At 45.4% G+C, this 16,477-nt stretch overlaps 2 protein-coding genes across 4 annotated transcripts; both read left to right on the forward strand.

Annotated features, from left to right (window-relative positions):
* The first annotated feature begins 50 nt into the window (after nucleotides 1–50).
* On the forward strand, nucleotides 51–1,669 carry LOC6739161 (general transcription factor IIH subunit 2). The gene is made up of 3 exons (XM_002085915.4): nucleotides 51–228; nucleotides 282–623; nucleotides 676–1,669. Exons 1-3 carry the CDS (start codon nucleotides 164–166, stop codon nucleotides 1,583–1,585), a joined length of 1,317 nt encoding a protein of 438 aa, XP_002085951.1. The 5' UTR covers nucleotides 51–163; the 3' UTR covers nucleotides 1,586–1,669.
* A 180-nt stretch (nucleotides 1,670–1,849) lies between these two features.
* Nucleotides 1,850–14,970, forward strand: LOC6739162 (cationic amino acid transporter 3). 3 transcript variants are annotated; one of them, XM_039293897.2, is made up of 3 exons: nucleotides 1,850–2,196; nucleotides 12,493–13,623; nucleotides 13,700–14,970. In XM_039293897.2, exons 2-3 carry the CDS (start codon nucleotides 12,495–12,497, stop codon nucleotides 14,389–14,391), a joined length of 1,821 nt encoding a protein of 606 aa, XP_039149831.1. In that variant the 5' UTR covers nucleotides 1,850–2,196; nucleotides 12,493–12,494; the 3' UTR covers nucleotides 14,392–14,970. The 3 variants fall into 3 exon arrangements, with proteins under 3 accessions (XP_039149831.1, XP_039149830.1, XP_039149829.1); XM_039293896.2 differs by lacking the exon at nucleotides 1,850–2,196 and adding an exon at nucleotides 6,137–6,432; XM_039293895.2 differs by lacking the exon at nucleotides 1,850–2,196 and adding an exon at nucleotides 10,228–10,381.
* Nucleotides 14,971–16,477: the final 1,507 nt, after the last annotated feature.

The raw sequence follows: 16,477 nt of genomic DNA on the forward strand, positions 1-16,477 counted from the left end.
TAGATATTTATTGATATAAATACTTACCCAGGGTTGCCACCCAGAGCGTTGTATTTATCGTAGGCCCTGTGTGTACACACTGTTACATTAGCCGGCGCATTTCATTTAGCGTTTATTGCTGTTCTTTCTCGCTTTGACTTGGTAGTGCATCAGGACTGCAAGTATGGCCGACGATGAGCAGGAGGACCAGAAGGAGTACCGCTGGGAAACGGGCTATGAAAAGACATGGTGCGATGGTGTGCGTGACAATGTAAGCCCGCACTTACTTTTCATCCTATTAGGGAGGCCATCAAGGACGACGAGGATGGGATGCTGGATGGAGCCATTGCAGAGATCATTCAGAAGGCCAAGCGGCAGAGGCAGGCTCAAAAGACCAAGCAGAACCGGCTGGGCATGATGCGCCACATGTTCGTCGTGCTAGATTGTTCTGAGTCCATGAGCGTGCCTGATCTGAAACCCACACGCCTGCGGTGCACCGTCAAGCTGCTAGAGCTGTTCATCGAGGAGTTCTTCGATCAGAACCCCATCAGCCAATTAGGACTGATAGCGCTAAAAGCTAAGCGAGCGGAGAAGGTGACCGAACTTACCGGCACTTCGCGCGTGCACCTCAAAGCGCTAGAGAGGTAAGCCCCAAATCAAGCCAGCGTTCTCCATTTATATCCCCTTTTTGTTTAGCCTGGCTAACGTGTCCTTGACCAGCGAGCCGTCGCTGCAAAATGGCCTAGATCTGGCGCTGAAATCGCTTAAGGTGGTGCCATCGCACGCCTCCCGAGAGATCGTCATTATCATGGGCTCGCTCACCACATGCGATCCTGTCGACATTAACCTCACCATCGACGAGTTAAAAAAGGAGGGCATACGCTGCTCGGTTATTTCCCTGTCGGCTGAGATTCACGTGGCCCGCTACCTCACTCAGCAAACAATGGGCACCTTCGGGGCTGTCTTGGATGACGCCCATTTTCGGGATCAACTCATGTCTCAGGTGGATCCGCCGCCCGCCGCCAAGACTCAGCACAACTCGCTTATTCGCATGGGCTTCCCGCACACCAAGAACGAAGTTGAGGGCAAGGACGCGCCGTTGTCCATGTGCATGTGCCACATAGAGAACTTGGAGGAGCCCAGTGAACTCACCACCACTGGCCACCACTGCCCGCAGTGCAACAGCAAGTACTGCGAGCTGCCAGTGGAGTGCCAGTCCTGCGGCCTCACCCTGGTCTCAGCGCCGCACTTGGCGCGTTCCTACCACCACCTTTTCCCGGTGCCAAACTTTGAGGAACTGCCGTTTGAGGCGATGCCTGCTTCGTCCTCCGACTTCACCAGCGATGTCAGGGAGTGTTACGGCTGCGCCAAAGCCCTCGGGCAGGGCGTTGACAAGGTCGCCGATAAAGTCGTCTTCAGATGCGGTTTCTGCAAGCAGTTCTTCTGCGTTGACTGCGACATCTTCATTCACGACACTTTGCACGCCTGCGTGGGATGCAACACCATTCCCGGCGTGGACGGCCTGGTTTACCAGCAAAGTTCCAAGTCTGACCAGGTTGATGCACACCCAGGGCCCTCGAAGCAGCGCGGCCAGTTTGCGATGTAACTGACTTTCTATGGATAGGTATTTCGGACTTCCACACAACTACGCATTTAGGGCATACAAAATACAGTTCGATTCGAAACGGTGTTTGTGAGTTGTATCAATTAAAATCTGGTTTTATGCTTAATAATTGTGAAGGCGAGCGTAGCATTATTATGGCCGTTGTGTGAGACCCGCTCAATTGTATAGCAAATTACTTGGCCATAGGCTCTCCGTGCCGCTTCATGCGAACTTGGCGCACTTTTGTCTAGAGCTCGCTTGAGTTCATCGCCAGCGGTTGCCGCATTCGGTCGGGTTTGGTTTCGATTCAATCCAAAAGCTCTCGGCACCCACAGGTGTTCTCGTTGGAACTTCAGCTTTATGGATGTTAGCCCGCGTTGGTGTTGTGAGTTTGGAAGAGCCAGAACCTTTGTTCAGAGGGAGACCGATGTGACGTGGATATATTGCTCTGTGACACCATAAACAATTTATGGAGATCAATGACGCTGCTTTAAACTAGTATTAAACCAGTTAGAGGCCAGCTAAACCGCCACAACTGTCTATTACCTTTTAAAGTTCAACATATAATTGAAGATTCATAAACATTCCGAAGGTCTACCATAAAAATCAAAACTGTATGTACATATATTGTGTTATTGTTATTAGTAATTGTTTTTTTGTTTCTATATATTCATGAAATATAATTATTAGACTTATGCTTCTTGATTTTAGAGTTAGAAAACAAATGCTTTATGCGGTTTCTAAAAAAGTTGCGAGCAAATGGCATTTAAAAAGACATAATTAAACACGAATAAAAGCTTTTCATTTTTAGATATAAATTTGTCTTAATAAATAAAAGAAGTTTAAACTTTCTGAAACCTGCGGTAAAATGCAATAGGATAAAAAACTAACAAAGCGAGCCGTGCGGACTTTAAGATATGTTCGTCCGATCCGGACATGGCTAGATTGCTAATTAAGAATGTAAATACTTCTAACTTTAATTATAATTCCCAGTGAAACAAGACATGCTCGTAGTAATATTATTTAACTCTATATATCTCTTGATTAGCAAACAAGCAATGGCGATGACTGATTTCAAAGATATTATATAAACTTCCCGAATGAGATCCACATAAATACATCTTATGATGGTTTCGCATCAGTAGCGGTAGCAAGTTGGAGATAGTTCTTGAGTCTAACATTCGCTATACTATATATACTATTTCTTGGTTACTATTGCTACTAGAATCCGTCATAGAATTCATTAACTAAGAACTTGACCTTCAGAGAACATCTGGGTAACAGCAGCCTGGATAATATCCGTCAATTAAAGCTGTTTCAGACGCAAATCGCAGTTAGTCTGTCTCGTTAATTACTGACTAGCCCAGCGACTAGCCCATGGCAGCTTTCATTAATTTACCCGTATGCATTTGAGCAATATAAAGACGTTTCCGCATCGCACCCCACACAAAAGCGCGAAATCACAATCACAAATCTGGTGATAATTATATGTGAAAGTGGAATGAATCAGATAATAAATGTCGCTCTTAATTGTATTTTCATTTGTGTGTACACATCATTGGGGATTCGCGGTAATTAGCCGAGTTGAAGGAGTAAAGAGTTCCTGGTCTAGTTTCTGGCATTGCAGGCGGAATCGCTTCGCTAATTTATTCAAAGCTGCCCCAGGAATAACCAACTGAAATTAGGCGCAATAAAATTTATGCAAAAATAGCCCAAAAGAGTGTTGGTTCCCCAACTTTGTAGGCGTGTGTTCGCAAAAGGATGAAATGCTGAAGGATGGGAATGGGGAGACAGTTTGAGGGACTAGGCAGCGCCTTTGATACGGAAAAGTTCTGTGCGGCTAATCACTTGCTAAGTTATTTCTCGCAACCCATTGATTGGTTGCCGCCGGCGGAGTTATTTGCATTGTTCAGAAGTCGGCTAAAATTGCCTGGAATGGCTTGTAATTTGCTATCGCTGGTTAAAATTTGATGTTTCCGAGTCCGACTTTAGGCGCAATAAAAGTGAAGTGATGAATAATTCGGCTGTGCTGAATCCAAATCCAGACGGAAGCGCAAATCGGAGGATGGGGAGCTTCCTTCTCCCACTGGCATTGTGTTCAAAATTTTAATGTTTAAATTTAAATGCTGCTAAATGAATAAGACGAGTGTGTCGAGAAAAGAGGGGAGCGTTCATTAGCAGATTTGCATTGGACATTTGAATTATAATATCGCTTCGTAATTAAATTAGAGCGCAGGCGGTGGGAGATTTTTTATTTGTTTACGGCCGCATTAACTTTACAAACAAATAGAAATTATCCATTCTAGTTGTTTGTCAGCTGCTTTGACAATACGCCCCCCTCCTTCATTTCCCAAGAGCAACATCAACAACTATCGCAAATGACTTCCGGGCAATTGAAATGAAAATGATAATCCTATTTCCCACCCCCTTTCGCCGCCCAAGCCACATGGATATTAATTAATTATATAAAAACAAGGATTTAACAAAAACCCACCGATTAATGTCGGTAAACTCGGTTTTTTTTTCACCCACACACCTCCGAACGCAATTATGCAATAAATGCCTCAAAATGTTTGCACAACTTTTAATTATAAATGTTGAATTGCTAATTTGAAATATGGCGAATGCAAATCACTGGGCGTTGGACGGCGTGAAAGACTGGCCTCTGCCACGCCCCTCGAGGTGCTTGTATACCCTTGCAGAGGGTATACTGATTTCTGAGATAAGTTAGCGGAGCAGCGAGGGAGTATAAATATATAAAGTATAAATATCTATATTTTAGTGATAAGTATCATCAGTCGAGTCGATATGTCCAACTTCGTCTGTCAGTCAATCAGTCTCTGCTTTCCGAAAGGAAAGGTTTCCGAAACCTTTCCTTTTTTTTACTATATCATATAGCTGGTAAAGAGACTATCGAAAAATAAATTCTACAAAAATGCACCTTCGTTGTTATTGATTAGAAACTGTTCTGATTTTGTTTAAAAGAGCACGTAACAGCACACAATTTAGTTTTGAAATTAAGTTGAAGAGTCCATAGGATAACTGTTTTTGAACAAATAGTTTAATCCCGTTACTCGAAGAGTAAAAGGGTATATCAGATTCGTCGCATTAAGTATTTCACCTGTTTAGGGTATATAAACTCAGCAAGGGTATATAAGAATCGGCTTGCCAAAGCATTTTCCCCCTCGTTTTTTTTTTACCTGAATTTAACTGCATCAAAGTGTGAGCTGTAGACTTGCCCGCTTGCAATATGCAGCGGCACGTAACAGCCTTAACCTGTTTTTCACGGAGCGTGGGGAAAACGCAATGCTCGGGAAAACCCCCTATTTAAAAGATGCCGCTCTTAGACGTCGTACATAAGTAATTAATTTGCCAATTGAATAAAGGAATAACTTGGCCAAATGTACTTACATTTTTCCCCCATGTATTGTATAAAATGGTTTGTGTTAGCGCCTATTAGCACATTAGTACAAATATAAAATCAATACGCTGAATTAAAAAGTGTTGTGCATACATACATACATACTTACATACATACTATGTATTTTTCAATGGTCTTGCTGTCTATCACCGATAATTAAGATGTTAAGAAGTAATAAGCGTGCAATTTAATGTTATTTTACACGTTACTCGTAGAGTGAAAGGGTATACTAGATTCGTTGAAGAGTATGTAACAAGCAGCAGGAAGCAAATATATATATATATATATTTATATATTCAATTAGTGTCCGCTTTTGGAAGCTACATATCTGCATGAAACTATTCCCTATTTTTTATATAAATCGGAACTGGAGTTTCGGGAGTACAAAATCACATAGCTGGTACTATCTGGAACTGGAACTATCGCAAAATAAGATCAACAAAAATGTACCTTTGATGTTTTATTGATCCGAAGCTGTTCTCAGAACCATACAAGCTAGATAGTTGAGATTAAGCATACAGATTCTAGAGACACAAGTTTGTTGACCCATATAGCCACGCCCACTCTAACGCCCACAAACTGCCCAAAACTGCCACGCCCACGGTTTTGCAAAATGCTTTGATATATTTTCATATTTATATTAGTCTTGTAAATTTCTATCGAGTTGATACAAAACTTTGTACTACCTCAACTCTAACGGGCACAAAGCGCCCATTTTTTCTAAATATGTTCAAATGTGTGGGCGTTACAGTGGGCGTGGCAACATAATCAACCAACTTGCGCTGCGTATTTGTCTCTAGAATCTTTATGCTTAATCTCCACATTCTAGCTTTTATAGTTCCTGATATCCAAACGTTTACACGGACAGACGTATATATCCACATAGATTCGGCTATTGATCCTGATCAAGAATATATACTTTATATGGTCGGAAACGCTTCTTTCTGCCTGTTACATACTTAGCAACGAATCGAGTATACCCTTTCGCCCAACGAGCAACGGGTATAACAAGATGGAAATGCGCGGTTCGATTCTTCAGCGGGAAATCAAATATTACAGACTGAGTTGTCCCGTTGGTTTTTGCGCGGATTGCCAGACCTTCTCTTTATCAGATTCCTCTTTGCGCTGCTCGCTAAAACCAAGTGCGGCTCGAGTATTTGAGTGCAGTTTGTTTCGTCTTGGATTGGGCTTAATACATTTCGCGAGGAGCGCGGGAATGAGAGTGTTGGGTTAATTTCTGTTTTTGTGGCTTGTCGCGATCGCAGGCGTGTATGCAAAATAAAGTGCGAATGATTTACGGAAAGTGCTTTTCATAAAGTGTCGTTTGACTGTCGATTGCTGTAATTCCAATCCGCACTACCACCATACACATCACGCAAAAGTTATAACCTATCGAACCTGAAACCCAGAAAGTTTTACTTAAACTACGGTAATTCCGGTTTTGGAGAGCAGTCGACTGCTTTTTTCGGCATTCTGAATTTTTATTACCTCTGGAACTTTCTTTTTGTTTTTGTATTCCGCAAATCGTTGGCCTACCTACATGACATCATTGTTGTACCCTTGAAGTGGCTATAACGTGTACATATACAAGTACATACACATGTATGCGTGCAATATACAGTAATTGCGACACTGAAAATGCGAAGATTAGTTCATGTTTGTGCACATTTCTAACTATTGTGAAGTAAATGATTTTGCAGAATAAATAATAATTGGGCAGGAAATAAGCTTGTTTGGATTTTGGAATCACAGAGCAATGTTTTTTTAATTTTTATGTGGGTACAGGGTACATGGGTACATGTCACTGGGTACATCGAGGGCCATCAGCGACGACTTCACTGTAGAAGTGGCCTAGCGGAGCTTTGGCCATGATGATCTGTACTTCAAGTAGCCCAACACTGGGTTGAAGGGCTATTTTCCCGTGATCTGATTATTTACGACATCGTATCGGCCCGATTATCAGCGATAATTAAGACGGTAAACGGCACTTGGCAACCGTAGCTGATAAAATAATCTGTTCAGGCATAGGAGTGATTTGTGGTTGTCCCCGAAATCAGATTTTAATCGTTACTTTCAACAGGCAATCTTAGCTGACTTCCCAGAAAATTTTCTGTATAATTTTAAAGGATTTAAAGTTCGACAAAAGCAGGTACATAAACACCAATTCTCTAAGAGCCGTATCAGAGAAAGATTACGTTGTAATCGGTGATTCGCAGAGATAAAAAAAAGTTTGTGATGGGTAATAGGCTTTGGTACGGACTCAGATGGCTGTGATTCACCCCTTTGGCATTTGCGCGCGAATGTGCATGTTCTGTTTTGTTCTTTCCCCTGTGCATTCCATATGACTTGCTTTTTAGCGCACCATTTTGCAGTTTCCAACTGGCTCCGCGAATGTCAAGTTAAGAAAACTCCTCCCGCTCGGCGAAAAAGGCAGCTTCAAAGTCACAAACAATTTGCAGGCAACACTGAGCACTCAACAAGGCGTATTGAAACACAACCCATTGTTATAGGCAGGTTAACTCCCAACATCCCGCGCGCCCTCGTAGGCTAATGAAAAATAGTTAAGATATGGAGTATGCATACCGTTCGCTTTAAAACTTTGTGAAACAAGCGAAAATTCATAAAGTTCGTTGACTGTAACGTAATTAGCCGCCTTGGGGTCTTGGGTGGTAAAAGCATTCTCGGCGCTACGAGATAAACATCCATCGCTGCCTAGACGGCACTTCCCTGGTAATTGCGTCTAGAGGTATTGACAAATAAATGGCACAAACAGCCAATCGATCAAATTCAAGCTCATTGTCTACCTTTTGCCAATTCACAAGTGTCAATGCAGCCTGTGAGCTCGAAAACGGTTAATAATGGAAATCAAATTCTGACAAAGTATTCGCCCTAATCTTTTTTTACGAAAGTCAGGCATGGGTATGGAGTATCTATCGTATGGAGTCCGTTTGACAGGAGAATCATACCAAGGGACGGGCTCATACATTGTCTATTCTTGGTTCCTTGGAGCTGTGAGGGCGGCCTCAGGGATTGATAGAGGCCATGTCAGATAGTGGTGGAGATAGTGCGATGTGGAGTGGGCTAAACTCTCTCCTTTCTGTTATCTCTTATCGGGCGAACTCACGAGTCGCGGCCAAGTGGCCAAATACAATATGGGAATTGCTGCTCCAGTGCAGTTATCTCTTATCGCGAGTCTTGCCAAATGGATGAGGGCCTACTTTAATTGCATCAGATATTAGGCGAATGAAATTATATAGCACCGCCGACACGACAGAGGCCGACTTTGCACTAAGCCAACGCATGGGCGCCTCTTCCCGCCCCGCGGATTCTCGCAGGCCAAAAATTCTCGAGCGATTAATCTGCCAGCGCTGGTCCGCTGGGAAGATAACGTATGTTTGTGTGCTCCAGAACCCGCGGGATTATACAATTTGACTAATTTTTATTGGCCGTCTGGGAAACGCTATAAACATGCTCCGATCCCATCTAACGAAAAGGTGAGATGAAATAAAATTGAGAAGATATTTACAATCCTTTTACCAATTGCGGACCATAAAGGCGAGAAGTGTCAAAGGAAGTGTTTATGGAGTTTTCATTGAAACGAGCCAGTCGAGTGCTCTGAAAAGTTGGCTAGTGGATGGAGGGCAGGTCGGCTGGAGGCAGTCTGAACGCAATCGAGCCGGAATCGTAAATGCTAGGCCGCAGTTGGGGGCTCATAAATTAGAAGGCAAATATATTGTGCGGATCATAAACCGATTTGGCATGCCACAATCCCGCCGATATCGCCACCCAACTGCTCCGTTTTTTTACCCGTAGTGGTGACGTTGGCTCGAGCCACAAGTGCCCTACACACACAGGGGACCAAGACGTCTGGCGAAGGTGTGAAAATGCTTAACCATGGTCAATGAATTGATCAAATATTTGCAGGCGAACGAATCAAATTAGTGATCAATTACTCCATCCCCGGGCACTCGTTTATATTGCCCACCAGTGACGTCACAACGCGACCATCTGACGTCAAAGTGTCTCGACGAGCACTGCGAAGAGTGGCACTGCCACGAGATGGCCGTTAATGACACATCAAATAGAGACGTTGGGACTTCACCACAGCACACAGGTGCACTGGCGCAGATGTAATCGCGGCTCGGCGGCGATTGGAGTCCATGTCCATGTCTCACTGCGATTCGCGTTGCAAAGAAGTAGGTCTACGGCTGGACTATGGACTGACAAACGAGATTTTAAGGTGTTGGGGGCTTCGTGATTTGACTTTCGAGTTTGACTGGCCCCTGCCACCCCCTCTGCCACTTCGAGAGCCGAGAGCCGGTCTCGTCGCAGTTTGAGCCAGGGCGAGAAGTATTTTGACAAGTCATTGGTCATGGGGCCGTAGCCGCCGCTTGAAATTTGAAATCGGAGACCCAGCGGCAGTGGCAGCTCGCTTGATGAATTTGTTGCGATTGCCGATTGGCGTTTGGCGAAGAAGAAGAGCTGAAGAGCCGTCTCGTCCACGTCCAAGTCGAGGTGTGGAAAATAACTGAGCTGCGTGATGAAAAAGTTTTCGTAAGCCACAAATGTGTTTTCCTATCGAGCAGAGCAGCTGGCAGGTGTTTTCAGAACATTTAGTGCATTTCAGTGCTCGGGCTTGGAGTTGCAGGTCAAAATAACGACGCCCAACGGGGTCAAGGTCGCCTGGCAGGCGTTCGCCCACATTCATTGGTATGCGTTTAATGCGACTTGACTGTGTTTTGTTTACGCCGAGTTTACGGCAGAAATTTCATGGCTAACGGTGGCGAAGCTCGCTCAACTCGCATTTTTCGGCGTTCCAACGTGCCGATAGCCCCTCGATAGACCCTCGGGGGAGCGAGGGGACGGTTCACACTAGCCGTCCTGTGGCCGACAATGGTCGCTCGACAATGGCTTATCGATGGCACGAGCGCCGGTGGAAAACAGCTTATCGCGGTGACGTCAGGCCGGCGAAGCAAGTGCAGCTGCTAACACCCGCATTAAGGCGACAAATACATCTGTATTCATGTAATTGGGAGTTGTTGTCCCAATTCAACATATGTACGGTCAGTCCTACCGCCCCGAAAATATATATTATATTGCCCTCGGTCGCGAATCGGATTGAACCGGAAATCCAGGGCGACACGGCTTTCGTTTCGTTGGGAAAAAGTTGTTAGCAATCAGCCGACGCGTCGGCCAAATGCGAAACCAAAGCTTTAACCGATCCGCCAGCAGCGCACGACGATCAGAAGCATTTTGGAGAGCGTCGCGCGCGGTTACTTGATCGGCAGTTATTTTGTTGGCCTTCTGAGAGTTGAACGCGACTGGAGTGAAACGGGGCGACTTTCGACTCGAGCCGGCGGACGAATAAAAAGGAAAAAGTATGTGTATTTCAGGACCCAGCTTATCCACTAAGGATACCAGGACTATGCCACCTGAAGTGTGAAAGAACTCGGTGACTCGGTAGCTGGCGGTTCGTTTTAAGATATGTTATCATTCGGCCTAATCCCCAATCCGTCTGAAAGCAAAGAGAATGATCGTAAACTTAATGGCGAGCTAATAAAATTGTGTAATTTATAATTGCCATCCAGAACAACGTGAGCTTTTATCAAGGCAATCCTCAAAATAATGAGCAAGAATTGTAAAAAAAGACTACACAAAAAGACTACAAAAAATCCACACCAACGCAGCATGTTCGAGGAATAATTTGCCTCGCTAAAATGCCGTGTTTGAAGATGATTGCCTTCTGGGTGTAGACAACTCTTAATTAGGTATAGATACGATTCAATTTTACTGTCTGCCTTCAAGGCGAGTTTCGATTTGTTTTATGAGTAGCCTCGGCACTCCAAATGCTTTTCTATTGACCACCAGATTTGCATCTATTAGAATGTTGAGAGTTTCATACAGAGTATTACATTCAGGGATTCACTTTTGTTTTAACAGCCCAGTTGACAATCGTTGGCTAATAGATAACTCAGTGCAAAACAGGTTATCGATATCAGTGCGAGTGTTGGCTACAAACTTGTAACCACTCCGCCACTCCGTTTATGACGGCCCCAGCGAAAGCTTATCGATCCTCGGAAGAATCAAGGCCGACTTTCGCTTGGCACCCTCGAAATCCAAGAGATTCGACATTGGTCCTCGCCTTTACACCGATTTCGCCAGCTAATCTGAGATTCCTACATTGAACTCCGGCCGATAAGATAAAGCCTGGCGCGTGCTTCACTGGCCCCTAAGCGGCTTATCGGCCGGTGGGGTTGGGCTAAGCCAAATAATGTGAAATTACCTATAGCACGGGCCGATTATTAGACCGAATACTGCAATTATGTTGTAAATAATATGATTATTACTGGGTTTTCCAAATACAAGTCATGAGCTGACAAAAGGCAAACACAAGAACTAACCGCTCTTGCAGACTTTAGTTACTGGCGCCTCTGATGTATACGAGATAAAGAACCTGTAGCAAATTCAAAAAACAAATCCATTTCTTAAAACAGCTGGAGCTCATTGACTCACAGTCTATAAAAACTCAATTTAAATGCCAATTATGGCATAAGATTTATCGACCCTAAAATGTACTCGAGTGTCGATCAACTTTACTTTTTATACCCCTTACTCGTAGAGTAAAAGGGTATACTAAATCCGTTGAAAAGTATGTAACAGGCGATTCCGACCATGTAAAGTATATATATTCTTGAAGAGGATCAATAGCCGAGTCGATCTGGCCATGTCCGTCTGTCCGTATGAACGTCGAGATCTCAAGAACTTCGCATTCACACTAGCTGAGTAACAGGTATCTGTTAGTCGGGAAACTCGAGAGGCAAATTGGGGTCCGGTTTTACTTCTGAATTAAGTCTTCGCGGTCCCCTTATGGTTTGAAAACAAAATAATTATCCCTCCAATATGCATTATGAAAATTTAAATTATAAATCATTTATGACTGCTATGCTTTCAGAGTTTCAAGTGTTAATGCAAGATTCCGCTTTCATACATATTTCGTATTATTTTCTTACGATAATTTTGGAACTCCGCCAATAATTGTTTACTGTATACTAATATTTGTTCTGCAATCAAATAATTCATCAAATATCCACGGTAAGAAGCATTTCAATGGCAATCGCAACAAGCATTAATTAACCAAAATCACCAGTCATTGTAAATTGCTGGACCAGTTTAGAGCGATGAATAACTCAATCCAATCCGGACATAGCCAAACAAAACAATGATAACCAACAGCAAGCTTGAATTAGAAATTAAACTTGGTTTCCGGCCGCTCTATTGATCAGCTTACGCAACTGTTTTCTTATCGAGTGGAGGGATATAATAATGGTTCTGATTAATTTTAGTCCAATGGCCAATAATAGTTAAGTGAATCAAGCTTAAATCTCAGATTTCTAAGTATGTTTTTATGATTAGATTTAATTATACAACACTGTTTGAAGTTAAACAAATATGTAATGCGACCGTAGTTGACCAATCTTATTCTTTCCAGCCATGACCAATCTCTGGAAGGCATTGACGCGTCGCAAGACGGAGGACGTGAACGAAGGCGAGTCCCAGTTGGCGCGAGTGCTGAACCTCTTCGATCTGACGGCCTTGGGAGTGGGCAGTACTTTGGGACTGGGAGTCTATGTGCTGGCTGGTCAGGTGGCCTATAATATTGCCGGGCCGGCGGTGACCATTTCCTTCCTGATTGCGGCCATCGCGTCTGCCTTCGCGGGGATCTGCTATGCGGAGTTCGCCGCCCGAGTGCCCAAGGCGGGAAGCGCCTACGTGTACAGCTACGTGACCATTGGAGAGTTCGTCGCCTTCACCATAGGATGGAACCTCATTCTGGAGTATGTGATTGGCACAGCCTCAGTTGCGCGCGGCCTGAGCGGATATTTCGACTCTCTGATCAACAATGACATGTCGAAGGCATTGAATGAGTCGATGCACATCGACGTCGACTTTCTGGGTGACTACCCCGACTTTTTGTCCTTCGGCATGGTGCTGCTCCTGGCGGGCATCCTCGCCTTTGGCGCCAAAGAGTCAAGCTTCCTGAACAACATCTTCACCACAGTCAATCTGGTCACGATCGCTATCGTCCTGGTGGCCGGCGCCATGAACGCCAACGTCGACAATTGGCGCATCCCGGAGAAAGACGTTCCCGAGGGCTTTGGCACGGGCGGCTTCATGCCGTTCGGCATTGCTGGAGTGATGGCCGGAGCTGCCAAATGCTTCTACGGCTTCGTAGGGTTTGACTGCATCGCCACCACGGGCGAGGAGGCCATCAACCCAAAGCGCAACATTCCGCTCTCTATCGTGGTGTCGCTGATCATAATCTTCCTATCCTACTTTGGAGTGTCCACGGTGCTGACTATGATGCTGCCCTACTACCTGCAGGACAAGGACGCACCTTTCCCGCACGCTTTCGATTCCGTCGAGTGGTACACCATCAAGTGGATTGTGACCATTGGCGCTGTGTTTGCGCTCTGCACTAGTTTGTTGGGCGCCATGTTCCCACTGCCTCGCATCCTCTACGCCATGGGCAAGGACGGCATATTGTTCAAGAAACTGTCCACAGTGAACAGCTACACGAAAACCCCGCTCCTGGCCACCATTGTGTCTGGAATCTTTGCATGTAAGTACGCTGTCAGAAAGTGTCCTCAGTCCACCTTATTTATGACTCTATGAACGTCCTTCCCTTCCTTCCTCAGCAATTATGGCCATGCTCTTTAACCTGGATCAGCTTGTGGACATGATGTCCATCGGAACCCTCTTAGCATACACCATCGTAGCAATTTGCGTGCTGGTGCTGCGCTACCAGGACGAGGAGATGACCAAGCTGGTGTCTGTGAAGGCTCCGAACGTTATCCGGCAGTTCTTCAACGGCAACTCCTTCCGGGAGCCCAACTCTATGACCTCGTCCATCACCAAAGTGGGCATTGTGGTGTTCGCCATCTTTTGCCTGGTCTGGTGCTCCCTCCAGAAAGTCTTCGACCTGGACAGCACCGGCGGGATTGTGGCCCTCAGCTTGGTGGGCGCTGTGCTGATCCTCATCTGCGTCGTGATCGGCATGCAGCCGGTGTCGACCATCGAGCTCACGTTCAAGGTGCCGCTGGTGCCGTTCGTGCCCTGCCTCAGCGTCTTTGCGAATTTGTACCTGATGTTTCAGCTGGACCTGAACACATGGATCCGCTTCCTCGTCTGGATCGTGATCGGCTACGTGATTTACTTCTGTTACGGCATGCGCAACTCCACGCAGATAAGCAGGAGCCGCAATCACGCCGAGGTGGCGGCAAGCGCTCTGCAGAACCAGGGACAGCACGTGAATCCCGGCTTCGAGCCGGACTGCAAGGTGGAAAACGGCCGACTGCCCCCGCCCTACGAGTTCTCCGAGAAGCTGTAAGGGCTAGCTGCTCTAGCCGTGCACTGTTAGCCTTTCCTACAGCCTAAACTTCATTCATTCGCCTTTGCATCTTCTTCTGAATAGTACCAAGACTCCTCTGCCTTCTTAGCTAGCACGTTTATGTGAGAGAGATGAATAGATTGCGCATGGAAATTAAATGGATCTGCCATGGGCCGGCTTTGTTGTCCCGGCCCTTGGGATCCGTTATTTCTGTGCGCCTCAGGACTTCTAGAGGGAGCTCAGAGCAAACTCTATTTTACCATTTTATTGTTTTACCCCCATTTCAACGATCCAATTTTAATCAACCCAAACGATTCCGCCGCAATGCCCCATTTGTTGTGATATTTGTAAATATACCTATATATAGATTAATATTGGTCGCATATTTGTATGTTTGTCACAATTACTATCGTTATGTAAATGGAATTGTATCATAATGTGTGTGTATCGCCCCGCGTAGCCGCACTTAGTGTTTAAGCTCTTTAGCTGCTAAGCCTTCCACATTTGTTATTATTAGCCAAAAGAGAAACGAATTTTGTCCCTTCTTGATTATTAAAAATGCAATAATGTTCAACATAACGTGTTTGGTATATTTAATTGAGATGTGAACCCAGCCACCACAGACAAATCCTTGCCACCCGAAACCGGAATGGGATCTGGGGCTGGGGCTCATAAATATTTATCCACGGGCTGTGGAGCTCCATTCTTTGCAACTTTGCAGGCCTCAGCGACAGAACCGAAACTTCTCCATGGACTTGAGCAGCCCCTTCCGAGCGTATTTATTTGTTCTTTTTGGCAACTAGGACTGGGTGTGCCGTGGAGTCCAGGACCCACTCTGTTTGCTAACCGGCTTAGTTAAATGGCAAAGAATCTGGCCTCCGACGCTCTTCATCTCCTCCGCCTGCTCCATCTCCTACCAAATATCTAAGCCCTGGGAAACTTCAAGAGTAAATAGTCGGGGCTGGTCGAAAAAATCGCAGCGCAGAGCCAAAAAGCCAGACAAAAGTTGCTCGGATAATGCAAACAAACACACACACCACACCACACACACATTGCAGCACATATGAATGGATGGGACGGGTCCTGAATATGCCAAATGGAGGTTTGCCATCGCCGGATGGTCCACAAAGGCGTCCACTGAGAAAATACAATTGTTTTGCCCGGATTTCGCCTTAGCCCCTTCTATTTCAATCTCGACCCAGCACTAATTTATGCACTTTAAAAGCATATCAAATGCTTTCGTGGCAGGGAATGGCTGGCGGATGGCAAAAAAGAGGATATTGCGGGAGGAGGAGTGTAATTTGACTTTTGTGTCTTTGCTGCGCACATATGCGGAAAAATGCAGTTTTTCACACGCTGCCATGTGAGCATTGGTGAGCATAAGCCCACAGCGCGTTTCTTTCCCACTTTCAATGAAGCCGCCAGAAACCGCCTTAAAGTATGCTTAAAGCCTGGTCAGATGCGATCAGACCGTTCCAGCGACCCATTCAGTAGGCATGGAGCGGGGAGCGGGGAGCGTGGAGCGTTCTTCGCCCCAAAGCCTGAAGCAGAGTGTAAACATTGTGTATCTATCCGAGATTGGCACATTTTACATGGCAGATTCGTATCTGACGGGTGTAAATGCTGCGAGTGGATAGCGGTATTAAATGGCCACATTCTGCCGACTTTGCGGATGCAATTTTCATTTTATCGATTCGCATTCGCCACAGCCCCTCCCAGTATGCAACGCACTTTGCCCTGCAATGGGGCTCAAATAAAATGTCGGCCTAAAAGTATCCGTTGCGCTGCATCGCGATGCAGCGAAAGGTAGATAAATAAACAATAAATGCCTGAGATGGCCACTGGCCACAGTTGCAAGGGTGCGGGGCGGACGGGGAGGAGCTGCAGCCATTTTAGGCGCTTATTGCGCGCACTCTACGTTTGTGGTTTCATTTGTGAGTTTTAATTAAATACGTTTAAATATTTGTTATGTCCGACAGGCGGACAAACCGAAGCGAACGACCAGAGACAGCAACAGCAACAGCACAACAAACAACAATGGGGGGGAATGGGGAGGCGGAGGCGGGAGGCGGGGCAGAGGGATGGA

Source organism: Drosophila simulans, chromosome 3L (genome assembly GCF_016746395.2).
Source record: "Drosophila simulans strain w501 chromosome 3L, Prin_Dsim_3.1, whole genome shotgun sequence".
Taxonomy (NCBI): domain Eukaryota; kingdom Metazoa; phylum Arthropoda; class Insecta; order Diptera; family Drosophilidae; genus Drosophila; species Drosophila simulans.

Excerpts from the sequence above, each read along its gene's own strand:
- LOC6739161 (XM_002085915.4), top strand. The coding sequence starts at position 164 with ATGGCCGACGATGAGCAGGAGGACCAGAAGGAGTACCGCTGGGAAACG. Across the intron at positions 229-281 it reads ACGGGCTATGAAAAGACATG|GGAGGCCATCAAGGACGACG; the intron begins GTGCGATGGTGT and ends TCATCCTATTAG. Across the intron at positions 624-675 it reads CACCTCAAAGCGCTAGAGAG|CCTGGCTAACGTGTCCTTGA; the intron begins GTAAGCCCCAAA and ends CTTTTTGTTTAG.
- LOC6739162 (XM_039293897.2), top strand. The coding sequence starts at position 12,495 with ATGACCAATCTCTGGAAGGCATTGACGCGTCGCAAGACGGAGGACGTG. Across the intron at positions 13,624-13,699 it reads TGTGTCTGGAATCTTTGCAT|CAATTATGGCCATGCTCTTT; the intron begins GTAAGTACGCTG and ends TTCCTTCCTCAG.